At 36.5% G+C, this 23,542-nt stretch overlaps 1 protein-coding gene across 2 annotated transcripts in view; it reads left to right on the forward strand.

Annotated features, from left to right (window-relative positions):
• Positions 1–645: 645 nt before the first annotated feature.
• LOC139152529 (choline transporter-like protein 2) overlaps positions 646–23,542 on the forward strand; it is a 49,125-nt gene continuing 26,228 nt past the window's right edge. Inside the window, exons 1-2 of one of the 2 annotated variants that reach the window (XM_070725720.1) lie at positions 646–864; positions 19,543–19,575. In XM_070725720.1, coding sequence (XP_070581821.1) covers positions 759–864; positions 19,543–19,575 — 139 coding nt within the window. In that variant the 5' untranslated portion in view covers positions 646–758. The remainder of the gene's footprint in view (positions 865–19,542; positions 19,576–23,542) is intronic. The other variant, XM_070725721.1, reaches the window with a different exon arrangement.

Consider the following 23,542-nt stretch of genomic DNA (forward strand, 5'->3'; position numbering starts at 1 on the left):
GTCGACGCTACCACATTGTGGTTAGGTACATGGCGAAGGCCCCTGTAACCAAGGAAAAAGGCCTTTTCCGTGCACCTAACCACAAGCGACGTTTGGTGCTAGCGGCAGAACCAGAAAGTCTCTGCAGCGGTCAATTAATTAAATTTTAAATTGTAAGTTTGGAGAACCTGAAAAGCTAATAGGTGGCGCACATCACGAAATATCTTCTGTGGTGGCTGAGCACTTTCACATCACTCGCCTCCAAGCGGTTGTGAAAGGAAGATCACACGCCCGAGAATTATATTCTCCGTTTCATATTATTACTATTGCTTGTCTGTAATGTCCTTTCATTGCAGTTCTGAATGTAAACGTTTGTTAAGTTTTGCGTTACTATACAAAACTACTACATGTATCTTTTATGTTAAAGCTAAAGGGTCCAATTTGTACATCTTATCCGAAAAACAAATAAACGTCACCTGTATTATCGTTTATTGTTTTCACGTTTGATTGTGAGAAGGTTAGATATGACATATATCCTGTTGCGTGTGTTGAGGTCAGAAGACTTGGAAATCAGCAGGCAAAATGTTTACCCCGGAAATGAAGCCTCAGCAATCGCAAGCCAATCAGCTTTCACTGTTTTGTGTCACGTGACAATTAAAAAAAGCAGCTGACGCGCCGAAGACTACGCCTAAAAACAATATACATGCTACTGGCGGTCAAAGTGTTCAACAGGAATCTCAGCACCCGAAACTGAGGGCTATTTCATTCATTCAGGCACCATGGTTGGCAAGAAAAGACCACCGAAGGACGGTGCGGTAGAGGAAACAGACTTTTCAGCCCCAGCCGTTCCGAAGGATGAGAATGAGTCCGGTAAATCAAAATACGGTAAGTGTTGAGAACGTACAAGGTCTCGGATATGTTCGTAAACCGTGCAGACCCATTCGAACGCCCGTTGTGTTGATTGACATACGTCACGTAAATGACTGTAGCAAGTAATTCTGCGAAAAAATGTTATTGGTGAGGAAATGTTTAGCTGCTGTTTTTACCCGGAACGTATACATTGATGATTATTAACGACTGGTTTGTTAGTCGCACGGCTATTAATGTTCCAATGTAATTAATGTTACTGTACATTGTAAACAAAGAAAGTGTAGTTCTAGTTGATAGAAATTCAAATATTACATTAGACTCTGCGAGTTTGTTGTTCCTCCGTTTCTTCAGTTTCTGATAAAAAAAAGACATTGAACATGAATGTATTCATTTGTTGCTTATTCAGTCGCATATTGCAAAGAGACATATCGTACCGTACGTCGTCTTGCATAAAATTAGTTCGCATGCTGTAATGGATAATAGATAGGTAGAAATGAGACACACCTATGGTTGTTACGTAACGAGCTACTGTCGTAGCCTCGCGGGGGGGGGGGATGATGTTATTTTTTTTGCCTCGATCACTTTATTGAACTTGAAGACACTTGTTTGATTTAATACTTCAAGTTCATATCAATTCGTGAGCCGAGAAACTTGTGAAGAATCAAACTTGCCTGTGTGTAAAATCAATCAAATTTATATAATTGAGTCATAGACATGAGACATCCTCCAGTTCAACAACCACGTTTCTCATATTCATATCATTCCATGTTTATGAAATGTTTTTGTCGATTCCTATAGTGTTTTGTGCCAAGATTTCAAATGAGCAACAAGTCTGTGATGTAAAACTGACAAGTATGAGGTATTGTGTATAACTTCACTAAATTTTCAACTATCATAAAATTCGTATGTCTGCCCTACTGTGACTGGGTGACCCCATCAGTAATTACCAGAGAATGAATTATTAGTTTCAGGAAATTAAACACGAAAGGATGAAAATTCTGTCACAATTCCCAGAAACAGTGAATATGTATGAAATCACCAAAACAAGTTAGCCAATCATAAGTCAAATTTAAGATGAGCATACTGACGATGATGAATAATTTTGCTGAAGGACTGTAAAGTGATCTTAAAAGCCTGAGATATGCAAACATCAAACATGCCGACGTCAATTTTTCTCACCTTTATAAAATATATCACAGTCAACTTTTCTCAAAGTTTTGATAAAAAACTGTAGAAGGTATGTAATGAATTACTGCATCAAAGATAAGATACAGTTTATTGTTCTTCTCACAAAATCATGTTTGAATACCTGTATGTTTAACTTGTCTGCACTGATAGCTTGTATACATGTATAATGCCCAATTATATTGTTCACAAGGGGATTGAAGTGACTGTGTGGACTGTCATTCATATGTCAATAACTACATCACAAATTGGGCACAAGCCACAGAGTTTTCGGCATCTAATACTTTGCACTTTAGGGGCAGGAATGAGATAATGTACCTCTTTTACAGAACAAAAATAGAGAAAATATATCAAAATTACAGCAGCTTTCCTTCTGACGAAAGAATTTCCACGTAGAATATGATGTCCTCAACAAACAGTGTCTAAGTCATCAGGACAGTACATGAATGACAGCTTGGCGAGTTAATTGTTCTTTTTGCAGAAAAGGGATATTTTTAGATAATGACTGTTGTCCTCCATCTAATTCCATTGTTTTCATCATGGTCACGGTGACCTTGTTCTAATTTCCCCAACTGTTCACACACCATCTTTCAAGGAAGTTCCCGTTTAATCTCATTGATTTTACAAGGAGTACAACTTTGTTGATCCATTGATCAGACTATTTTGCACTGTTACCACTTGAGTTGTTGAAACTCCAAATAAGTAAAACCATTTTCAATGCCATTGCAAGACACAATACAATCAGTACGGAAACTCATGTGTCCTTGTGTAAACAATGTTGTTTTATTATAAAATAAGAAATGAGTACACATTCCTTCCAGGAAGTCTTTTGAGCAAAACAGTTATGTTTATGATGCAAGCCTTACAGTAGCCTTCTAAGAATTTACCAAAGTGCTTAATGAAACGTTCTTTTACATGCACTGTTGTCAGTATTGATTGTACGGTATCTTTGGTACTTGCAATTGTATGCAATTCTAATGCTTAAATGCTTGTTCAGGTGATATTGCAGAATCGAAACACAGCAGAACGACAGTTTATAGATATTGATGTAAAATGCCTATTTCTCTGATCAAAAGATGTGCTTTCTTCAGTATGTAACTCTGAGCGGTTCAATTTCATACACCATTCAGATACATTGATACTTTACTTCATACGTTTGGGGGGTTGGGGGGAGGTTTGGTTATTCAACCATTTTATGGGGAACCGAGGGGGGCCCTATTAACATGATGCAAATATTGTTCATGAGTGATATGTTGTTTACATTATGGTCATGGTTGGATGATGCCATTCCTATATTAATGAAACCCCAAGTGGCGTATATTTACCCATCAGTAATGAAGCTTTTAGGGATAACTAATCAATACTCATGCAGGAATTAAAAGAATCAATAAAAGAACTAGCAAAAATACAAGGACACTGTCAGCTGAGCTGTATTTGAATTACAGCTGTGAATCTGATAGTCTGTTATAATATTTGGTTTATGATAACACTGTCAAGGAACTGGGTGAGTCAGAGGTAATAAAATGACTATTGCCATGACAACTATCAATAATAATATACCTGGACTACACCCCCTTTCCCCAGCTGGTTACTTGTGTATTACCAGTGCCGTATCAGTATTTATATACACATACCTATAGGTTTCATGTTCAAGATCTCCTGAATGAAAATCAATAATTTATGTACAGTACATGTATGCATATAAACATGTGAGAAGGATATGTTAGTCATTATGACAATTTCATACATGTACATGTCTGTTTCATATTCAAGATTGCGTCCTAAGGGAAAATCTTCTGTTGTTTACATACACTACGTACATGTTAAAGGGACATTAGCCATATTTTGTTCTGCTGAATCCTACAGAAACTACGTGTATACACAGTGAAATGCAAACAGGATTGTCTGTGCCAACAGGACTGCATTTTATTTCATATTCCTCATATATTGATGAATATCCCATGCCACATACAATTCAATGGTAACCTATTGATGACATCACAGACCACATACATGTAGTCATTGTTTGGCTGAAAGTGACCTGGATCTACTTGTATCTTCAAGTTGTCAACTACAGAATTTTAAAATGATCAAATTACATGTTTTACACTAAAAATCCGGTTTTAGAAAGGAACTATGTACCCTTGATGCAGGATACCATTTGCCTTCCTAATGTTGGGCTAATGATCACCTGCCCTTGGACACATAATACCTTCTTTGCCACACTTTGGGCAATAATATTGTATAATAATATATTATACACCACACATTATAGCCCAAACAAGGGTCTACATGTATGCCTGGTACAAATGTTGGTCACTAGTTGAATACTGGGCACATCAGCATGATTTTGTGAATGAACGATTTGTTTGTCAAGACACCATACCGGTATATATACCGGTATTTACATATAAAAAAGAGAGAAAAGGGTTATCGGAGGTAACTGATGGATCTTCAAGTTGCAATTAAAGTAACAATTACAAAATAACTCTGCTGGCTACAGTACATTTATCTTTTAACATTTGAAGCAATAGAGGTCCACCTCCATTTTCCTTGAGCCATTATTTTTATAGACTAACTATCCATACCATTTGTAATGATTTATACTTTGAATCAAAATATCCACAATCAGCGGTCGCTATAATTCATGTTCATGCACGATACGTGCAGAAAAGTGTGTCGTCCTGTTCCTCTCATACAGGGACAAATTAAGCCACAGATATATGATACAGGCCATCATCATCATCAGTGGCACACAATGATTGATAATCTAGAGAGGGAAGAAATAATTCAAAAGGTCAGCGGTGTCTGTGGATAATGTGCTGCTGATGGCCATTCAAGCATGTAACTTCTGATCTACAGACTGAGACAAATCAGTGAAATGGAAAGTAGACGTGCGTTGTGTGACCGCACCCAATATCCTTTTTCATTGGTACAATCAATTTTCATTCACAACTGAAATAGCAGCCACAAATACTTCATTTGTTCCAAAAAAAGACAATTAGGCTTTGGTTTTTGAAATATGATATTTATGCTCTATATTTGTCTCTGTCAGTGCTTTTACTTAAACTGTATTACGTGACTACCAGATCTCGCAAAAGTACTTGGTGTATAATCGCTAAGTTTAAGACAAGAATGACGTAACGGTAGTACTAACGTGTATCAGAATGTCATTGATTGAACACACGGAATACTTTCACATTTTGTGACCATGTCTAGGGCTCTGTAGGATTTAATATCAAAAGGTATGAAATGTCCTCAGAAAATCTAAATATCTTTCAGATGACATATCTGGTATCCAGTGATAGTACCCTGTATTATTTTGCTGTGTACAACCATTTTATAAATTTACCGCTATTTTTTTCATTCAACATACATCAGTGTATGCAAGATTGATTGTAAATCCTTTGAAGGTCAACTTTCCCAACATAGATTTAACAACAAAGATTTACATTGTTTGCTCATTTGTCAAGGTGTAAAGCTTCTTATTTCTCATCTGAAATTGTTTATACAATAATTTAATATTTACCAATATGTTTAATTCAAAGTGGCCACCCTCCCTGCGGAAACTCTATGAAAAAAGTACAATTTTTGATTGTGGAAAAAATGCAATTTTTAATTTTCAAAGATCTTAACTGAAAGTTTTTTCTGACTCCAAGAGCTTTATAATGAATCCCCCCCAATACATGTAGGTAGAAGAGAAGTATTGAAAACAAATTTTCTTCATTTTTCTGTTTTTCTTCAATATTTTTTGTTTACAGTAATAGCATGCATTTACCCATTTATTCACCTTGCTGGACAAATCAGTTTGATGATTGTTACTGATTTATTCACATCAAATACATGTACTCATGGTTTTTGTGTAAAGTCAACCTCTAAAGCAGGACCAACGTACTGTAGTTATGAATATTAACTACAGAAAAGTCTCACCAAAAATGAACTGTTATGTTTATCAGTAGCACAATACACATGGACGTCAGTCAGAACTACATGTACCCTACATATAACTCACAAGATCAAATATTTTGATTGAAATTGTCAGTACAAAGAACTGAAATGAGCTTTTGTGTGTTTGTATGACAGTTTCCATATTTTGATGTGGCATATTCTGTTTAAAATTAAATGGAAGCCGCAGCTGAGTCACAATTTATAATCATACTTGTCAATAAATATGATAAATTATCATAACTACACAGATATTTAATATATTATTATATTGATCGATGCTCTCTGCGCTCATTCTAATTTCAGTCTGTATTTTGTAAAATTGAATCAACTGAGGAATCCCAAAAATGTTGTATTTTTAACCATCAAAATATTAATATTTCTTTTAAATATGAAATTTCTGCAAATGGGGTTTTCTTAGAGGGCCTCCTGTAGCTGTTTGAAACAACTAACTTTCTAGGTTTATGTTAGTTCGTAAAATTCAGTATTGGCCAAATTGTCTTTTTTTTCAGTGTTGCTACATGTACCTCTGTTACATTTTAGTTTTCTGTATACCTGAACATTAACAGTAAATTTTCCTACACTGTAGTTCTTGCTGTAGGTACAACAGGACATGAAACTGATGAAGTTGCTAACTCAAAAGTTTACAACCAGGTGTTCACACTTAGTGTTGTGCAGTTCTCTACGAGGATTTAGTTAAAGACCCAGGAGTGAAACGTCTTGGTCATGATTTAACCCTTTACACCTATGCAAAACATTGTTAAATTCACTGCCATTGCCAGTTTTAAAAATTAAATTACAAAGTAAGAACTCTGTCAGAGAAATGTGGACAAAAATGTTCATTAACCGTTTACCTGCCAAGTTCATATTTCACCATCAGGTCAAGCCGGTTAAAACTAGTGAAGCAAAACATGTCCCATATGGTGCACTTTAACGAAGACTTGAGGATTTGAATGTCCCTGAAGACACAGATACTTTAAACATGATTTTTACAGACTTAGGCAGCTATAACATACCAAGCCAAGCGGGTGAAAATACACATGGTTTTGACTCAATACAGCTTTTTACTGACTTGGCAGATAGGGAAGTGATACTGTCTGTCTAAAGGGTTTATTAGTATTTGCCATTACCAGATGTATTACAGTGATAACATTTTGAACTATGGCACCAGTAGGCAACTTCCATATATTGTATGTTGTATCAGATGTCATTTTGAATACAGTGATATTGAATTAGTGAACTGCAGCAACATAAAAGCAGTTGATACAGAGAAGTGTCTTGTGTTCAGACTGCCTGCTGGCCCTTTACCAACATCCCTCGTGACAAACCATAGATCCTGAAAAAAGACAAACCAATGGCACTGATCAAGTACAGGCAAAGAGAGAGCACAAACCATGGCCCATTGAAGTCCTTTATTCAGTCTATATAAGGGTATTTATACCAGAACTGCAAAGAAAAGTAAGCCCCTCTAAGGCTCTTTGAATGGGAGTGTTTGGCACAAGCTATTTTATCTGAGGCATTCATTGATACAAAAGTGGCTTCCAGTTTCAAAACTACTGTTATATGCTGCCTCACATGAAACTCTCAGACTGAGGTCAATGTGCTGCAGGACACTCAGGTCTTTCTCGGGTTTTCTCAGTTATCCTTCTGTGGATTCCACTTAAGGTGGTTGGAAAGGCTATTTTTTGCACCAATTCTTTTCTCAGAGTTAATGTCAAGTTTCAAGTGTAAGAATCAAGATATTTAGTTCAAATTTTCAGGATAACTCCCTCAGTTAATATTTTCTCCAAAGAATATGAAAATTGTATATTTGCAGCCATGATTTTGAAATATGACACCAGTAAATATTAAAATTTAATTTTTCATATTTTTTTACATATTTGAATTTAATAATAATTGGATAGTATTAATATTACCAAATTAGTTATAAATATGTTGACAGTATTATTGTAAGATTTGTACGGCAGGATTTGTAAATAAAATTTGTTTTTATGATTTTACATGGGTTTACATATCAAAAAATTATTAAAAATTCTTTCAAATTTCAAAATGTGATTTTTCAAAAAGTACTTCAAATACAGGAAAATTGTGCCGTACAAATCTTATCTGTAACATTGTTAATAAGCCTCAAAAATTCCATGTCCATATCTCATTTCAAAGTTGGATTAAATTGGTATACAATTACTGTATGTAGGAAAACTGTTATTCTGTCAAAAATGTTGAAAACAAGCCATATTTGCACCCCTCTTTTGAAGTCATAGAGCAGTTTTTTTGGTTAATCTCACTTTTGACACCTCTTTGACACTCAAAGAATCTAAAAATGCATTTACAATAGCAGCACTCACTCTGAATGCCAGCACCGCCTTGTCAAACTTTCCTGAAAAACAGCAAATAATGACTTTCCCTTTTCAAACATTTTATTAACAGTTAAGGGACCTCAACCATAGTTAATACACTAAGGACTCCCCAACTTCTTCTTATTTGCTCAGTTTTTCAGAAGTTTTAACAGGCTATAACTCTGCAATGCCTTTGTCCCCAAATGTCTAGTTTTTATCACAACTGGAAGTTGTGATATAGAGGTGGTTTCAACCGGTGTTTGATGTCGTCCATTTCCGTAAACGACAAAAAGTCAAAAACTGCTGAACAGACTGCGTTGATATTTGATACCGATACATAGACTGGTTCCAAGGTTCCAATTCCGAAAAATGGAGCCAAACGGAGCGCCGGTTAGATAGTTTTGGGAAATTTCTAACCCCCCTTTTTAACTAATTGATTTTAGGGGTCTTTCATATATGTAGTTTTGGAATGTACACCAATCCTGCATTGTGGACTGTTTTATGAGTTGTTGAACAGAAATGAGGTTTTGATGAATGTTAGAAATATGCAGGATGGCTGATTCGAAGTATAAGAGATTTCTATGGTCTTTTGGGCATCAAAAGCATTAAAAAAAAATATTTCATAGTTTAGATCCTCACTTTTGAGATGACCCTAGGCATTTGTTAAGTAAACATCCTTGAGTCAATATACAGACTTTGACATTCCAGAGATTAAGTATCCACAACCTCACATGTTACAGTCTTTCACTACAATGGTATAGCCCAAACCCATTGTTATCAATGGAGAGTGTGGACCTGTCTACACGAAATTGGGGTGAACAGGTTAGACAATGACGTTACAAGTTGTAGGTTAGTTATCAAGGTAGCACCAGCATAGAGTCCTGAGCATCTGTCCATGTGTTCTCACAGCAAATTACAGGGAAAAAAATTATTTGAGAAGTTCTCTCCTTTAAATAGAAGTATATTACAATTTAAAGCTGTCATGGATGGATTGCTCTGAAATGATCTGAAACACAGTTATTGCCCATTAGCAACAAATCTACAGCAAGATTTATGTAAAGTTCATGAACTTACACAAGGTATTAGACAAAAGATGACCATGACTTTGCTACTTTTCAACATTTATTTCATCAGATTTCCCCAGCTTAGTGTATAATTTTGTAATCTTAATTACTGTCAACTTAGCTTTACACTTATTCTAACCTCATTATTCTTACACTACCGTAGTGTTATACCTTATAACCACAAAATTTCAAGAGATGCATATATGATTGTCACTTAACAACAATTTACATATGTCTTCTGCTATTTCTCCATATACATATACATGTCTCTTTCTCATAAAAATGAGCTTAAAATCACAATGTGAAAAATAGTCTTTCAGCTATATGTTGCACATTGACTTCGTGGTCTGTCTAATTCACAGTGAGTGTGGTTGTTGATAAATGCCGATAATACTAGGCGGTCATTATGTCCAAGCGCCATTGGCGGTATTTTTTAACATAATGACCATAGGTCATTATCACATCTGGAAGTTGTGATATAGGGTTAGCTTCAACCAGTGGCAGACAGTGTCCATTTTCCGTAAACGACAAAAAGTCAAAAACCGCTGAACAGACTGCATTGATATTTGGTACAGATATTCAGACTAATTCCAAGGTTCCGATTCCGAAAAATGGAGCCAAACGGAGCAGGGGTTAGATAGTTTTGGGAAATTTCTAACCCCCCTTTAACTAATTGATTTTAGGGGTCTTTCATATATGTAGTTTGGAATGTACACCAATCCTGCATTGTGGACTATTTAATGAGTTGTGGAACAGAAATGAGGTTTTGATGAATGTTACAATATGCAGGATGGCTGATTCAAAGTATCAGAGATTTTCATGCGCTTTTGGTAATAAAATTGATAAAAAACAACATATTTAATGTTTTAGATTTCTCACATTTGTTATGACCCTTAACATTACAGACTTGATGACATAACTAGCTGCTGGACCTGTTTACTGGCGCATTGATTTAAAGACAAAGATCGTGTTTATTTTGTGATAAGGACGTGTGATTTCGTAAAACATAGTCTATTAGCCTGGAAATGTGATTTTTGCGAATATTGCTTACCCCACTGACAAACAGTGTGGTTTGAAAATGGCTGGAATTCGCTACTTCGGGACTTTGTTTTCTGTGTGCATTTACTGACAAACTCCAAACCCGCAGCACCTACCATTCAGTATTTCATGTACAGGTGTACCCAGAGATAGAGTAGTTTCACAATGTGCCAGTTGTGATCAAGTGCCATTGGCGCTATTTTTTTATTCCACAGAGAATGTTACTACTTTTATATTTTAATAGCTTTGTTGAAATTTATAACTGACGCTCTAGCCTTTCCAACCACCTTAACAACTGTTGAAACCAATCCAAAAACTTGCATTCCAAAACTACAAAGTTTTAATTCCCATTTATTATCAAACAGTTCATTTAACCAATACTAATCAGTATGGGAATATGGGTTTGTATTGTTTGAAAATCTCAACATCACACTTAGCTGCTTAGCACTAAAAGTCCAGCTCCTTTGATGTTAGATGCTATCAGTAGGAAAAAAAATGTTTAAATAAATTGACCTTTATGGGGTCAGACTTTGATGTTGGACCTTTGTGAGGTCAGACTTTGATGTACCTCTTCATACAAGTTCCAGTGCAATGCCTTATACATTTAGAATGCAATACATCAAAATTTGTGATGATTTGTAATTTGCTGCGTTCTGAACTGTGTTACATTCATGTGTGATTTTTCATTTTGATAGAATGACATCACTTTTATCTTTCACTCCAACACATGATGCAATCATAACAATATACATCAATTGTGCTGCATTTAGGACGACAAGAACTAGTAAACTGTTTGAAGATTTTAATTTTCCATTTGACACGCAAGACAACAATGTAGTTCTTCTTACTGATGTCATTCCCATGCTTGCAAGTGTGTTATAAGCACGAAGAGTTACGCAATGGTGCATTATTGCATATAAAAACACTTATCAAAAATAACCAGTCAATACATTTGCAGAAAACCATTCATTACACACAATGGCAGCTTCAGCCATAGAAAGTACTGTCTATGCTTCAACGTAATCATGTATGATTGAGAACAATTACCAGGGACTTGTAAGTGGGAACCATAATATTTGTAATGAAATGCCAAAAGCATTGTGAAAATTGCAACTACTGACCCATTTTATGCATATTAACATAATCTATGATTTGTCATGGCAGTTGTTTCCTTGATAAACATAAATATTCTATCACCACAGTCACTTACTAACTTGGCCGTCTGTATTGTGTGTGTAATGAAATAATTTCAATAGAGTCATTCCAGAGAATAGGCCCTTAAAATACAGTAAACAAAATCAATATGTACTTGTGAAACTTTGCGTCATGCTTGTAACATTACGGCAGGTTAATCAACTTTATCTGACCTTTCATAAACAACGCCATTATACTCTACTTGTCTCTGTTTCATCTTGAACGGGTCCATTAGCGATAACCTCAGATTTATTTTTCATTTATTCCCATTTTGGTGAAACGCTCCCCTGTTCTACTCCCCAAATCATGTTAAAATGCCTATTGTCCAACTTGTCAATACAACCAGAATGTTTATGAAATTCAATTATATCTGACAACAGATACAAAAGTCGTTTGCAAGCAAAAACAATGCAGTGTTCTCAACAGCTTGGAAAATAGAAGGCAGCCAACTTTCATAATAAAGCATGATTTGCATATTCTTTTGTTGTGAAAATGTATAAATTTATTCTTTTGTACAGTTATTAACATATCAATACATTTCTCCAAAAACAGGGGTGCCCCCACCCCCCACCCGAGGAGAACCCTGCATTGCATATATTGTGAACATTTTGCCTTGTTTGCAAGGCAAATACATAGCAAAAATATTTATCTTGTAGAACAAAAGCACTGAAAATATTATCAAAAGTTACAGCTACACGTATTGTTCCTATATCCTACATCATATACACCCTGGAAAATTTCACATGTCATATTTTCTTATTATAGTACATTAACCCTTTTCCTGCCGAGCGCCCTTGTCCGTTATCCTCCCAAGTCAGTAGAAAACCGCCCCATAATATGTGCCTGCAAAAGATTGGCTCTCCTGCATGTTATCCTGCCAGGCATTTTGGCAGAAATCGCCCATTTTCAGGGTAGTTTTAGCCGTACTTATACGTGTTAGACTTCGATAATTTCTACATGCCCGTAGACAGGGAAGGAGCTCAAGGGTTGCTGCAGAAAAAAATTGAGGTCACCGGCTTTGTTTGCCCCTGGGAGTGCGTCATTTTATTGCCGTTTCATGTTTATTTTTTCGGAAATAAACTCCTTCAGTATTACGCACGTCCGCTAGGCACAAACATCACCTCACTCGTCTGTTAGTCAGAGACCCTGAGGGTCGTGCTAGGGGTGCAGAAGCACCGTCAAACCTGTCCTGTTTCCCCAGGGTAGGGTCATTGAATACGTACCTCAACGACTTGGCAGTGTAGCACAAAAACTACGTTTTTGCCGTTGTATTAACGACATGGCTGAGCCATTGAAGCACAGCTCAACGTAGTTTAGCCAGCTCAGTTGGGAGTTGGCTTACGAGTGTTACCGTTCATTACTGACTTAATCGAGTGGTCCTCAGTCAGGTACGGGTTTGTACCGACATGGCTTGGGCTGCAGCTAACCAGTGATAACCAGTCACTACACCCAAGTCTTCAGTTCACTTTTGCGATGCACGGGTGCAACGCAATATGCTTCCATTGTTCTAGCCATCGACGTGTCCACATGCTGGCAGCCATATTGTACTGCTAGCTGGTTTGCATAACAAAAGCAGTCCCTGCTAACTGCAGGCGGTATCCCCTTAGCATATTGACCTTATGTCACCTTTTGAATTCTCTGTACGCAAACAGCGTACGTAGTTACCAATGCGTCGGCAAGAGGATACGTTTGCCTGCAAACCAGAGCCAATACTTCGGACGATGGAATAAATAAAAATCCAAAGCTACGTCCATTGAATGGCACGGCCAAGGCGGTGAAGGACGTTGCCTGGCTTGAACTTGCAGAGCTGAAGCCCAGCTTAGTATGTCAGACACCAGTTTGTAATGGTATTTCCGAGTCGTTCATATCCGTTCCATCGGAGAACAAGTCGAGCCGTCCCGTCAAAATACGTTCTCATTTTCAGTCACGCACAACTGAATAAGTGACTTTCGTCTCGCTCCATCGGCATATCTGCCAAGTCGTTTGCAAGAGGTAGCCTTCTAGATTAGCATTGCCGAGTTGGTCAAGTTCGGCAGCAATCTCTATAGTGCCAGGCAGCCAAGTACATCCAACTCCGCCAGAAAACGTCACCATGCTATCCTGCCAAGTCCGCTAAAAAGCGGTAAAAAAAAACCAGCCCCCCTCGGGTGTGGGGGACTGGCGGACAGGTTTCTGCACCTTTCCCTGTCTATCGACTCCCTGCGAACCCATTTCGAGGGAAAAGGCGTTCCTTGTCAGAAAACCTCTCCTCAGATAACCCCTAAATGCACAGGGGATAGCAAAACGTAGTGCCGTCGTCTTGGCAGGAAAGGGGGTACCCAAAAGGGCCCGATTACCACCGGTTGGGAGAATAACGGTCACCAGTGCTTAGATTCTGGCTACACCGAATTTCAAGCGGATTTTCACCGACTTGGCAGGAAAAGGGTTAATAGTCCTGAATATGATTGTCATTGTGCAATTAGTAAACCATTAAAAGTTGTAACACTTGCTGGCTACAATAGCCTCTGGTTTCACTCAGTTTAGAATTAAATCAATGGCAAAAAAGCCCCATACAGTTTCCCTCAGGGTAAAATTGTTTCAAAATGTTGCAATACAACCCAGTAATTTACTTCATAACAGAGATGTCATGTGTCTTCCTTGCTTACTCCCTTTGGTTTCATTACTATATAAACTATGTTTATTACACCGCTGGGAGACATGAAAGAGCCATTTAATTTTAATGTACAGTAAATTTGATATAACTTGGTTGGTAAAATTTTCCCCGAAGACTTTGCAGTCGCATCTTAGGGAATTTGTTGCACCAAATGTAAAATTTAACTGATTTTATGTCATGTCATGTCACAGTTGCATCATTTAAATACAAAGATAAATGTTGGTTTGAAAATGTTTATTTAGGCTTTGGATAGTTCGCTTACAGGAACGGTGAAAGTGGTACTTTTTTCACCATAAATGGTACACTGATGATTGACAACATCAAAATCACATGACTATTGATCCAATCACATGCTGCGAGGAATATACACAAACTCTAACTCACAAAAATTTGTCTGAATTTCTGTGGACAGCAGTGGATATGTTCGGCATGTAATGGCAGATGCTATGCTCAGAAAACAAACGTACAGTCATGAACGGCACCATATGGATCAAATAATTTGACAGTGCAAAGATAAAGAACACAGTTGGCATAGACCTTTCTAGGACTATAACAATGGAAGTATTGTATTTTGTTGTAATTTATCATTTTATAACATTCTAGATAAGACACATTTGCTGAAAACAAAGGATAAATTATTAATTTTTAAAGGAGATATTTAACTTATCGATTGATTGATCGTTACATGACCGGAGCGTATGGTTATAAAAAGTGATTTGTTCCATATATGTATGGAAATATGTTTGGATCACCAGGGTTTGCATTATAATACAGTTGAACAGACCAACTATTGGTGCTAGTTAATGTCACAATCACCGGTGGATGTTAGATACTAGTACCTTCTTCAGATCATTAACCGTTTGAGTGCTGTAATTTTTCCCACCAAAATTTTACTTCCACATTTTGCCAATTTTTATGAATTTTTCTGAAATTTTGTGATAATTTTGGACCAAATGGACATCACATTTTATTGGCTACAGTGTGTCATCAAAATTTTGACAAAAATCTGAAAAAATTATTGACAGGAGTATATTTTCAAAAAAGTGACCAAAATTGACTTTGGCACCCAAAGGGTAAATTTGTTTGTGCGATTAGTAAACAGAGTTCTCAACCAAGGGATTTAAGGGGTGGACCACCCCTCTGTATCTGGAGAATTTTATTTGTATGTTAAAAACAATACTAAGAAAAGAACGCATTTTCACAACAAAAGAATATGCAAATTATACATTGATATGTAAACTAGCCATTCCTCTGTTTCACCAAACTGTGGAGAACACTGGTAAAATACAGAATGGCACATACATACATATACATTGTTTAGTACAATATCTTGATGTATTGTATTTGAAATATGAATAATTTATTTCGATTAGTCGTCATGTCCAGCATAGGCTTGAGGGGGGAGGGAAAATTACTTTCAAAGAAATTGAGAGACACAGGACTGTTGTGAGTAGACTGTATGTGATGGGACATTTTGTAAGAAGTATACTGTGCACATGTGCAAATACATCAAGTGTTTTTCTTACAGCTGTAGCTCAAATGACAATCTGAAATCATGTATGAAATGTACATGTAGACTGTAGTGAAGTAATTCATTGGTCTGGAGCTGTGTTAAAGTGTTATCTGTCCCTTGTGCTCATTTGACTTCAGTTTTGCCCTTAAAAATATTTATCATCACAATGTCACATTGACTTCTCATCGTTGTAAAACACGCAGGCCTCTTTACATCAATGGCTGCACGCAAAACTAATGTTTTGCCTACATGTAGGATTATGGAGCTGGAAAAAAGATCTGGCTTGAGAAAATGTGGCTTATTGGCACATTACCGGTATATGGCAGTGGGTAAAATAATTCAGGTATATTATCAATCTACATGTAATATTGCAACAATATTTACCAGTGAATGACATTGCTGTACCAGTAGTATCCAATACATACACACTGCTGTATAATGTTGAATTGAACCAGGGTAATTATACGTGGCTTAACATAAACCTGGGATTCTTAGGTCCAATAATACCCAATTGCAAGTTCCCAATGTGTTAATATCTGTACCCATATGCAATACACGTAGTTGGCTTGTATTGTTGTACCATACGTGGCATCGGACATATGCCTTGTGAAAACAGTGTAATTTTGTTCTGCACTGTTTAGATAAACAATATTGACAAACCATTATACTTGTAGGAGTCTAGTTTATGTTATAAACACCCACAAGTAAGAACCTTGAAAATCCTTTAGAGAAAACCAAAAGCCATACGTGTACTTGGACAGGAAGCTATATCTAATAAGGACAAATTATTTTGCAAGCCTGTAAATTATTCTTGGTTCAAATTGTTTGGTGTGATTAATAATATATTGAAAGGAAAAGAAAATTATGGATTATATAACTTGCACAAAGGAATTGAAATAAACATGGCTTCTGAGCAGAATAATGCAATGAACAAAGCATGCTCAAATTTACATTTAATGATTGACGTACACAATGTAACAGTAATCTGTGATTCTTAAATTGTTGAATCATTCTTGCATTGATGCAGGGGATATCAAATACATAGAGTAACAGGCTTTATTATAGGCAGTGCACATTTTATAGCTATAGGTAGGTTATGTGTTTACACAGATCAACTGTGACAGCTTTTTGTCTTTGTTTACAGAACGGTTATCAGGGTGTGTACATCATCATTCAGGCTCTAAACTATCCCATGATGACAGGCTGTGATAAATCAAAGGTCATGTAGGGGTCACTCAGCAGAGAATCATGGAAAACCATGTTACTTTATGATTTTGTACAATGTCAGGTTGCAAAATGTCACATGTGGTCCTTCAACAGCCGTGTGCGCTGTTTCAAGGACATCACGACAGTGACAGTCACCATAAACAAGGTCATAGATTTCAGTAAACAAGTTTAGATTTACTGGAAACAGAAGGAGGAAAAAAGTGACAAATCTGGCCTGATTGTTTATATATTCAAATTAGTTTGTAACTTACAAGGGTCAGTTTTTCCCTAATTCACTTAACATCTTCAATTTACGACATATTGAAATACTGAAGAGCAACATGTGTCAGCGATATTTAAAATGTCTTTGACTGGAAAAAAAATTGTTGCTGTGCAACTCTGTTAAGGCTGCAGCCTTGCAAAATATGAAACAACCTTGAGATATGTACAGAGACTATTTCTTTACAGAGGGCTGAGTCCATCGTTACTACTACCATGAGTGAGCGATACTGACAGGTTCAACTGTATTTTGTATGCGAGTTTCTGTTCCCTAAAATATGGTATATATGCAAATTGAGTCATTTGCACGTGTTTATTACACTCTAAGGGAATTTCACATACCGGTAAGTGAAATGTTTACCAAATAAAAAGACAAATATAACTACCATATGTGAGTACTGCGTGTAGTACAATTGTTGATCCCATATTTAGAATGTTCTCAAACAGCTCCTCACTGGCTACAATGCAGCTCCTGCATAGCTAACAAGTTTTGCCAGTTTGTAGCCTTTCTTCCTAATCTAAGGCTCAGTAACCACAAGTACTGCAATTCTGTGAGGACTGAAGAACAGAGGCTTGGCCAAGCACACAGTTATTCATCAGTTCTCAGAATGCATTATCAGCACCCGTTTCACTTTCATGACCTGTAGATGAAGGGAGCCATATTATTATGCATGGCATAATATAACATACAATGTTATTAAAGTTTGGACCTCATGCAAACTTTTGTAATGAAATCATAATTGGCAGTGCTTTTCATACAGATAAGGGTAGCAGCTTATTCTTACGTTGTGGCAATGTTTATTTTTCATAGCAAAGCAAGTAGGAAAAGGAAATATCCATTTTATCGTGAGATCGAAAACAAAATCATTTGTTGGCATTCAGCAAAGGGAAATTCTTGACACTTTTGGAGTTCCATGTATTTACATGTAACGTCATCACTTTGTATCCTGAATCAGTATTCAAAGTTATCTTTATATCACAAATGGGTAAAGAAAGAGGGACTTTGTCCCTTTGTTTCTAGTAATATGAGGTACATACCAAGGTTCTTAGATCTGAGATTCTTGGATCTGAGGTCTGAATCTGAGTGTGAAAATCTGAAAAGTCAACTGTACCAGAGCCATCATTATTATATCAGCCTCTGGAATGTCAGAGGAATCTTATCAAGAAATTTTTGTACATTTACACCCTTGCTTCATAAAGTTGTCATTCAATTATGAATTACTGTATTTTCATAACATAAGCCTGGAATGGTGGATTTATAGTACCAGGAGATGATAACTTTGATGGCTTGAGAAGGGATCTGACAGTGTTTGCTGGAGTGTTGAATGATCTACTGAACTTTTAACTCTGACCTGAGGAGGCGGTTCTGTGCATTACCTGATAAAACCAATGGACAATGCTGGTAATAGACATCAGTAATGCACATTGTGTACCAGCAGTTGAAACTTAACATCACAAGTTCCATTAATAATATGAGCTGATGGCAATAATTTGCTTTAATTTCAGCACAGTCAAAATCACGACAGTGATGGTTTTAGAAAAAAACTCTATTAATCTTGTCTTGGAGAGTTACTGATCTCAAAGTGAAAGTGTTATAATGCTATTGGTTTCACACTTCAGCTGTGTGTTGTATTCTTTGAATTAATGGGTTACAACATCAAGTGCTTGATTTCCTCAATAATGATATTCATTTATGCAAAGTGTATTAATGATCATTGTTTGAATATGCAAATCAACTTCAAAATTGTCATTATCAATGGAGACTGTTCATTGGTCCAAAATAGGGCATTACATAAGTTACATTGTGTCAATAAGATTCAGAGAAATGTGAGAGTGTATTGAAGATAGAACTGTGTAATAATAAATGCTACCTTCAAGTATTACACAGTTCAGAGGCTACAGAGAAAACCAAACGCATAGAACAAATGTCAGAATAATTCATAGTAAGATGTCAGAGAAGTGTGTCTCTGAAATTTGTTTATGGTAATGATGCAAGGTTGAGATTTGTTCAATCCTCTTTCCATCAGTTTTAAAATTGTATGAAAATGGTGAAGACATTATAAGCTCGCGCTTTGTTGTTTATACATGCATGTATTAAACTCAATTGTACTGACCTCTCCAGCCTAATTTGTCTGGTGATTATCATAGTTTCACTCATATTTCTGCATTTTTTATTTGTATTGTGCATGCACTATCTATTATTTTACCATTATTTCCTTTCTTTATCACAATATTATTAACCTGTGTTCATCATTTCGAATTTTCTTGTTTCTGCAATAGGTGCACTAGAAATGGATCGTGAGAACAAATATGGTAATTGCACTTAGACAGGGAGTTCAAAGTTCAAACCCCTGCCCCCATTACTAAGGGATAGTGGCAAATCTAAGGTGTTCTTGCATGTATCCCCAAGGATGAAGGAAGGGTGTGAATGTCAAGGAGTTATGCCAAACAATAGAAGTCACATGTCACTGTCAAAGGCCAAGTTATTGTGTCAGTTGTGTGCCACAATGCAACTGCCAATACCAATTAGATTGATATACTGGTACCACAGGGTATTGCAAACGGTATTCGTCTGGATGGTATGATAAATAAATCTCATGTGTTTAACAATTGTACTATACAATGCTTACCAGTGTCATGTTTGTGCCTATACTTTACCCTCGCTATCTCTGTATACTATTTCAAAGAAAACAGTCCATATCTGTTAATTATCCTCCCTAGTCACCTTTATTCAATTGTTCTACCATCACCAACTTGGAGGTTTATGTTAGTGAAGAAGATAATCCTCCATTGTTGGTGATTGTAGAAAAAACTAATTAGGCAATTAGAGAGGGCAATTAACAGAGATGGACTGTTTTATTTGAAATACTATACAGAGATACATGTAGCAAGGGTAAATTATAAGCACATACATGACACAGGTAAGGCTTGTAATTGTATAGTAAAATTTTTTAGTACATGACATTTTATCATAACATTCAGACAAATATTGTTTGCAATACCCTTTGCTAGTACCTACTGGTGTACCGCCGGGGCTTGTAGTTTGGGGCATAGTAATAGTTAACAGCCCTTTTGCTTTTGTAGATGCTTTTTAGAGCATTGTGTTTCATTTTCCATTTCCAAAATTAACCTGAAAGCTATTCCCTTGGAGTAACTGTGCTTTGCCCAAACTTTCAAACATTATCAAAGGTGGAGTCGAGAACAAGTTGCACATTGAGTGACCTTTGACCTAATGAATCCGACACGGTTCCAAGGAATCCATGACATTGATGCAGCTACCATATGTGTCTTAAACAATAGTTACTCTGGTTTGCCAATACTCTGACTGGTGTAAAATGATTTACAAATTTGTTAAAAATCTATTTCCCGGTTAACATATCCAACACCCTAAATTATTGCGCTTATTGAATCTTTCCTTCCTTTCATCAGCTTGTGCATGAGGGCAAAAATACTGTAGGTTTTCATAGTTGTATGAGAAATATTTATCTTATAGAAGGGTTGAAGGTGATGTAGGAAAGCCAAGACCAGCAGAAAATGAAATGCATGTATTGTCGGAATGTCGGGTGTTTGGTAGTTGCTTCTAGTTTAGTTATCCGCATTTGTCAAATGTATCACTTCACAAACACAGTATTTAGGACTTGTAATTATAGCGGACATGTACAAGAAAACAACTTTTGTAAAAACCACTCCGAACTCGATATGAAAACAGACAACTTCATTTACAGTAAAGCATTACGATCCTCAACTTTTGATTTAGGTTTCTTGCAAAACAACCAATAGAATTGTCGTTGACATAAGATTTGGTTTGGGCAATTCAGCAAACTGCCTTGCTATTAAAAAAAAACATGATTGTCTTCAGGCAGATCAACATTACAGTATCAGGTAATTAAAACTTTCACAGGGAATATTCCCATGCATTATACAAAGTACATGTGTCATATACATATATGCATACTCAGCAGGTATTTGGAATTTTATGGAGCTGTATTTTACATGCTAGTTTGCATTTCAATATGTCTACCCCAACAGAAGATGGAAATTGGATAAACAAGTCACCTTTTACTGACAGTAACTGATGAAAAGAGAAATTTTGCTCTCCCAGTACAATTTGTTTTCTTCTTCTTCTACAAATAGTCCCTATCGTGCAAACTCAGAAAGTGAAAATGTTTACTTTCCACCGTATGTTGTTGTTGCTGGATTAATAGCTGCAGGATACAATGTACTGGCACATGTAGCTACATGTACCATCATTATTATAAAACTGTACAACCTCATTAAATCCATCCAGCAGAACGTGAATCAGAAAGCCATCGTGCCCCCTTCAAATCATAGTCATTACTTTCGATGTAATATTTTATTGCAATAACGATGAAAGTCAACATTCTATACAGTGCTGAGAAAGTATTTTTTGTAAGATTTGTTTGCCAAAAGGGGCTGTGTATGTTAAATATATGCCTTTTCTCTGTTTCTGTAAAATTTCCCATTCCCAGGTGCAGGAGAATTATACATATCAATACATATTCAAAAATCATTTTAAACCGTAAGACGTGCAAATATTTGCAAAACATGTTTAATGAGTAATGATGATAAATAGCAAGGTTTGCTCTCAATTGTGTATGTAGTCTAATTGTCATGGCAACAGAATATCATCTCTATTATGACGCAATATGCAAATTCAGTGAAAGCTTCTCAAATTCATTGCTTTCACCCAACATCTCTGCAAGATGTGTATTTTTTGAACTATAAGTGAACTCACAAGACCATATGATAGCTATAGTTGCAATTACACTTTGTAAAAGTTTGTTTTGTACGGCACATATTTTCATATGTTAAAACTCAGTACAAGTGTACATGTACCTGCTATAGAATTTGATACGTGTAATGAGCAAGGATCATAAACCAGATTTGATTATTTTATATAAATGGTAACCTTGAAATATTGCATCAGCACACATTGTTTTGATTGATGTTTTCTACAAAAATTATATTATTACTGTTAGAATTTTTCAAAAGCCAAACCAAATGTGTGGCAAAATCAAATACACAAGGAAATGCCTGCCATTGCCATTGCAGTCAACATCATCAGTTCCTGTAGTCCCAGTGACATATAATGCAGAGCATGCATTGCGATGATGAACCCCTCCAACTGCATGTACACTGTACCTCATAATTCAGATTCACTTTCTCCAATGCTGACAGTTGTACATTCAGCTCTCTGAGCCAGTAATCTTTCTAAGTTCACAAAGGTCAAGCATGTGTAGAGCTATCACCACCAATTCTGACCATGACCTTGACCAAGTGTGCATGAATGCTTTCTGGGAAGACAGAATGTACTTTTACATCCTGCTTTCAGTTCTTGCATGTAAATTCGATTGAGGTTAATTTAAGGGTTTTAAGAAATGGACATCCTTACATGTGCAGAATGTGGATGCATGTAAACTTGAACTTGTGTAATGTTCGCACATTTGCATGCACGAGTGATCATAACGTAGATGTGATATTTTAGTTTTAATGTTTTAGCAGTTATCTCATCAACTCAGTCACATATATTTTAGAAACATCAATGCTCTCTTTATCTATTTGCTTTCAACCACTTTTTAAATTTGGCTGACTGAACAGTTTTGCCATCTGTGTTGATGCTGTGTCATGTATGGTTCACTGCTGTCCAAAAGAATGATGGTGGACAATTTTTATGCTTGAATTTGGTTATTGGTGTTCATTTCTGAATTGGATCTTCAAGTTTGTTCAGAGCAACTGCAATCATTTGGTGCTTCCTCTGGTGTGTTTGGTGAATGTTACATCAGACTTTTGTCATTGGCTGATGATGTCGTAGAGCAGTACAGTATGCTCCACTGTTCTATCTGTCTTGGTCATACGGTGCAGGATTTCACTGGTTTAGATTCTCTCCATAGCAGTTTCTATGCATGGGACATGCCAAGCTTTGGCTTTCATCCTGTAAATGTTCCTGCCATGGAGGGGGTTGTGAGTACGTGCAGATGTGCAGCCAATTGTCTCAGTGACATGTCATTGGTTTCTTGAGTATGATTGCATTACAGCCAGCAGCAGTCTAGCATAAGTCGGTAACAGGGAAAAACATATCATTATGCGTCATGCACTGTGAAGCTGAGTCTTTTTCTGCAACCCTCCCTGCTGTAATAATTAACAAGATTTCTTCTTCACCCCTACCCTTCTCTTACAGGTGATTTTTCAATTCATATTGAATGCTATTGATAGAACGAAACATTCTTTACTCTCATGCAGCTGCCACTCTGCGCTTTGC

This window comes from Ptychodera flava, chromosome 16 (genome assembly GCF_041260155.1).
Source record: "Ptychodera flava strain L36383 chromosome 16, AS_Pfla_20210202, whole genome shotgun sequence".
Lineage (NCBI taxonomy): Eukaryota > Metazoa > Hemichordata > Enteropneusta > Ptychoderidae > Ptychodera > Ptychodera flava.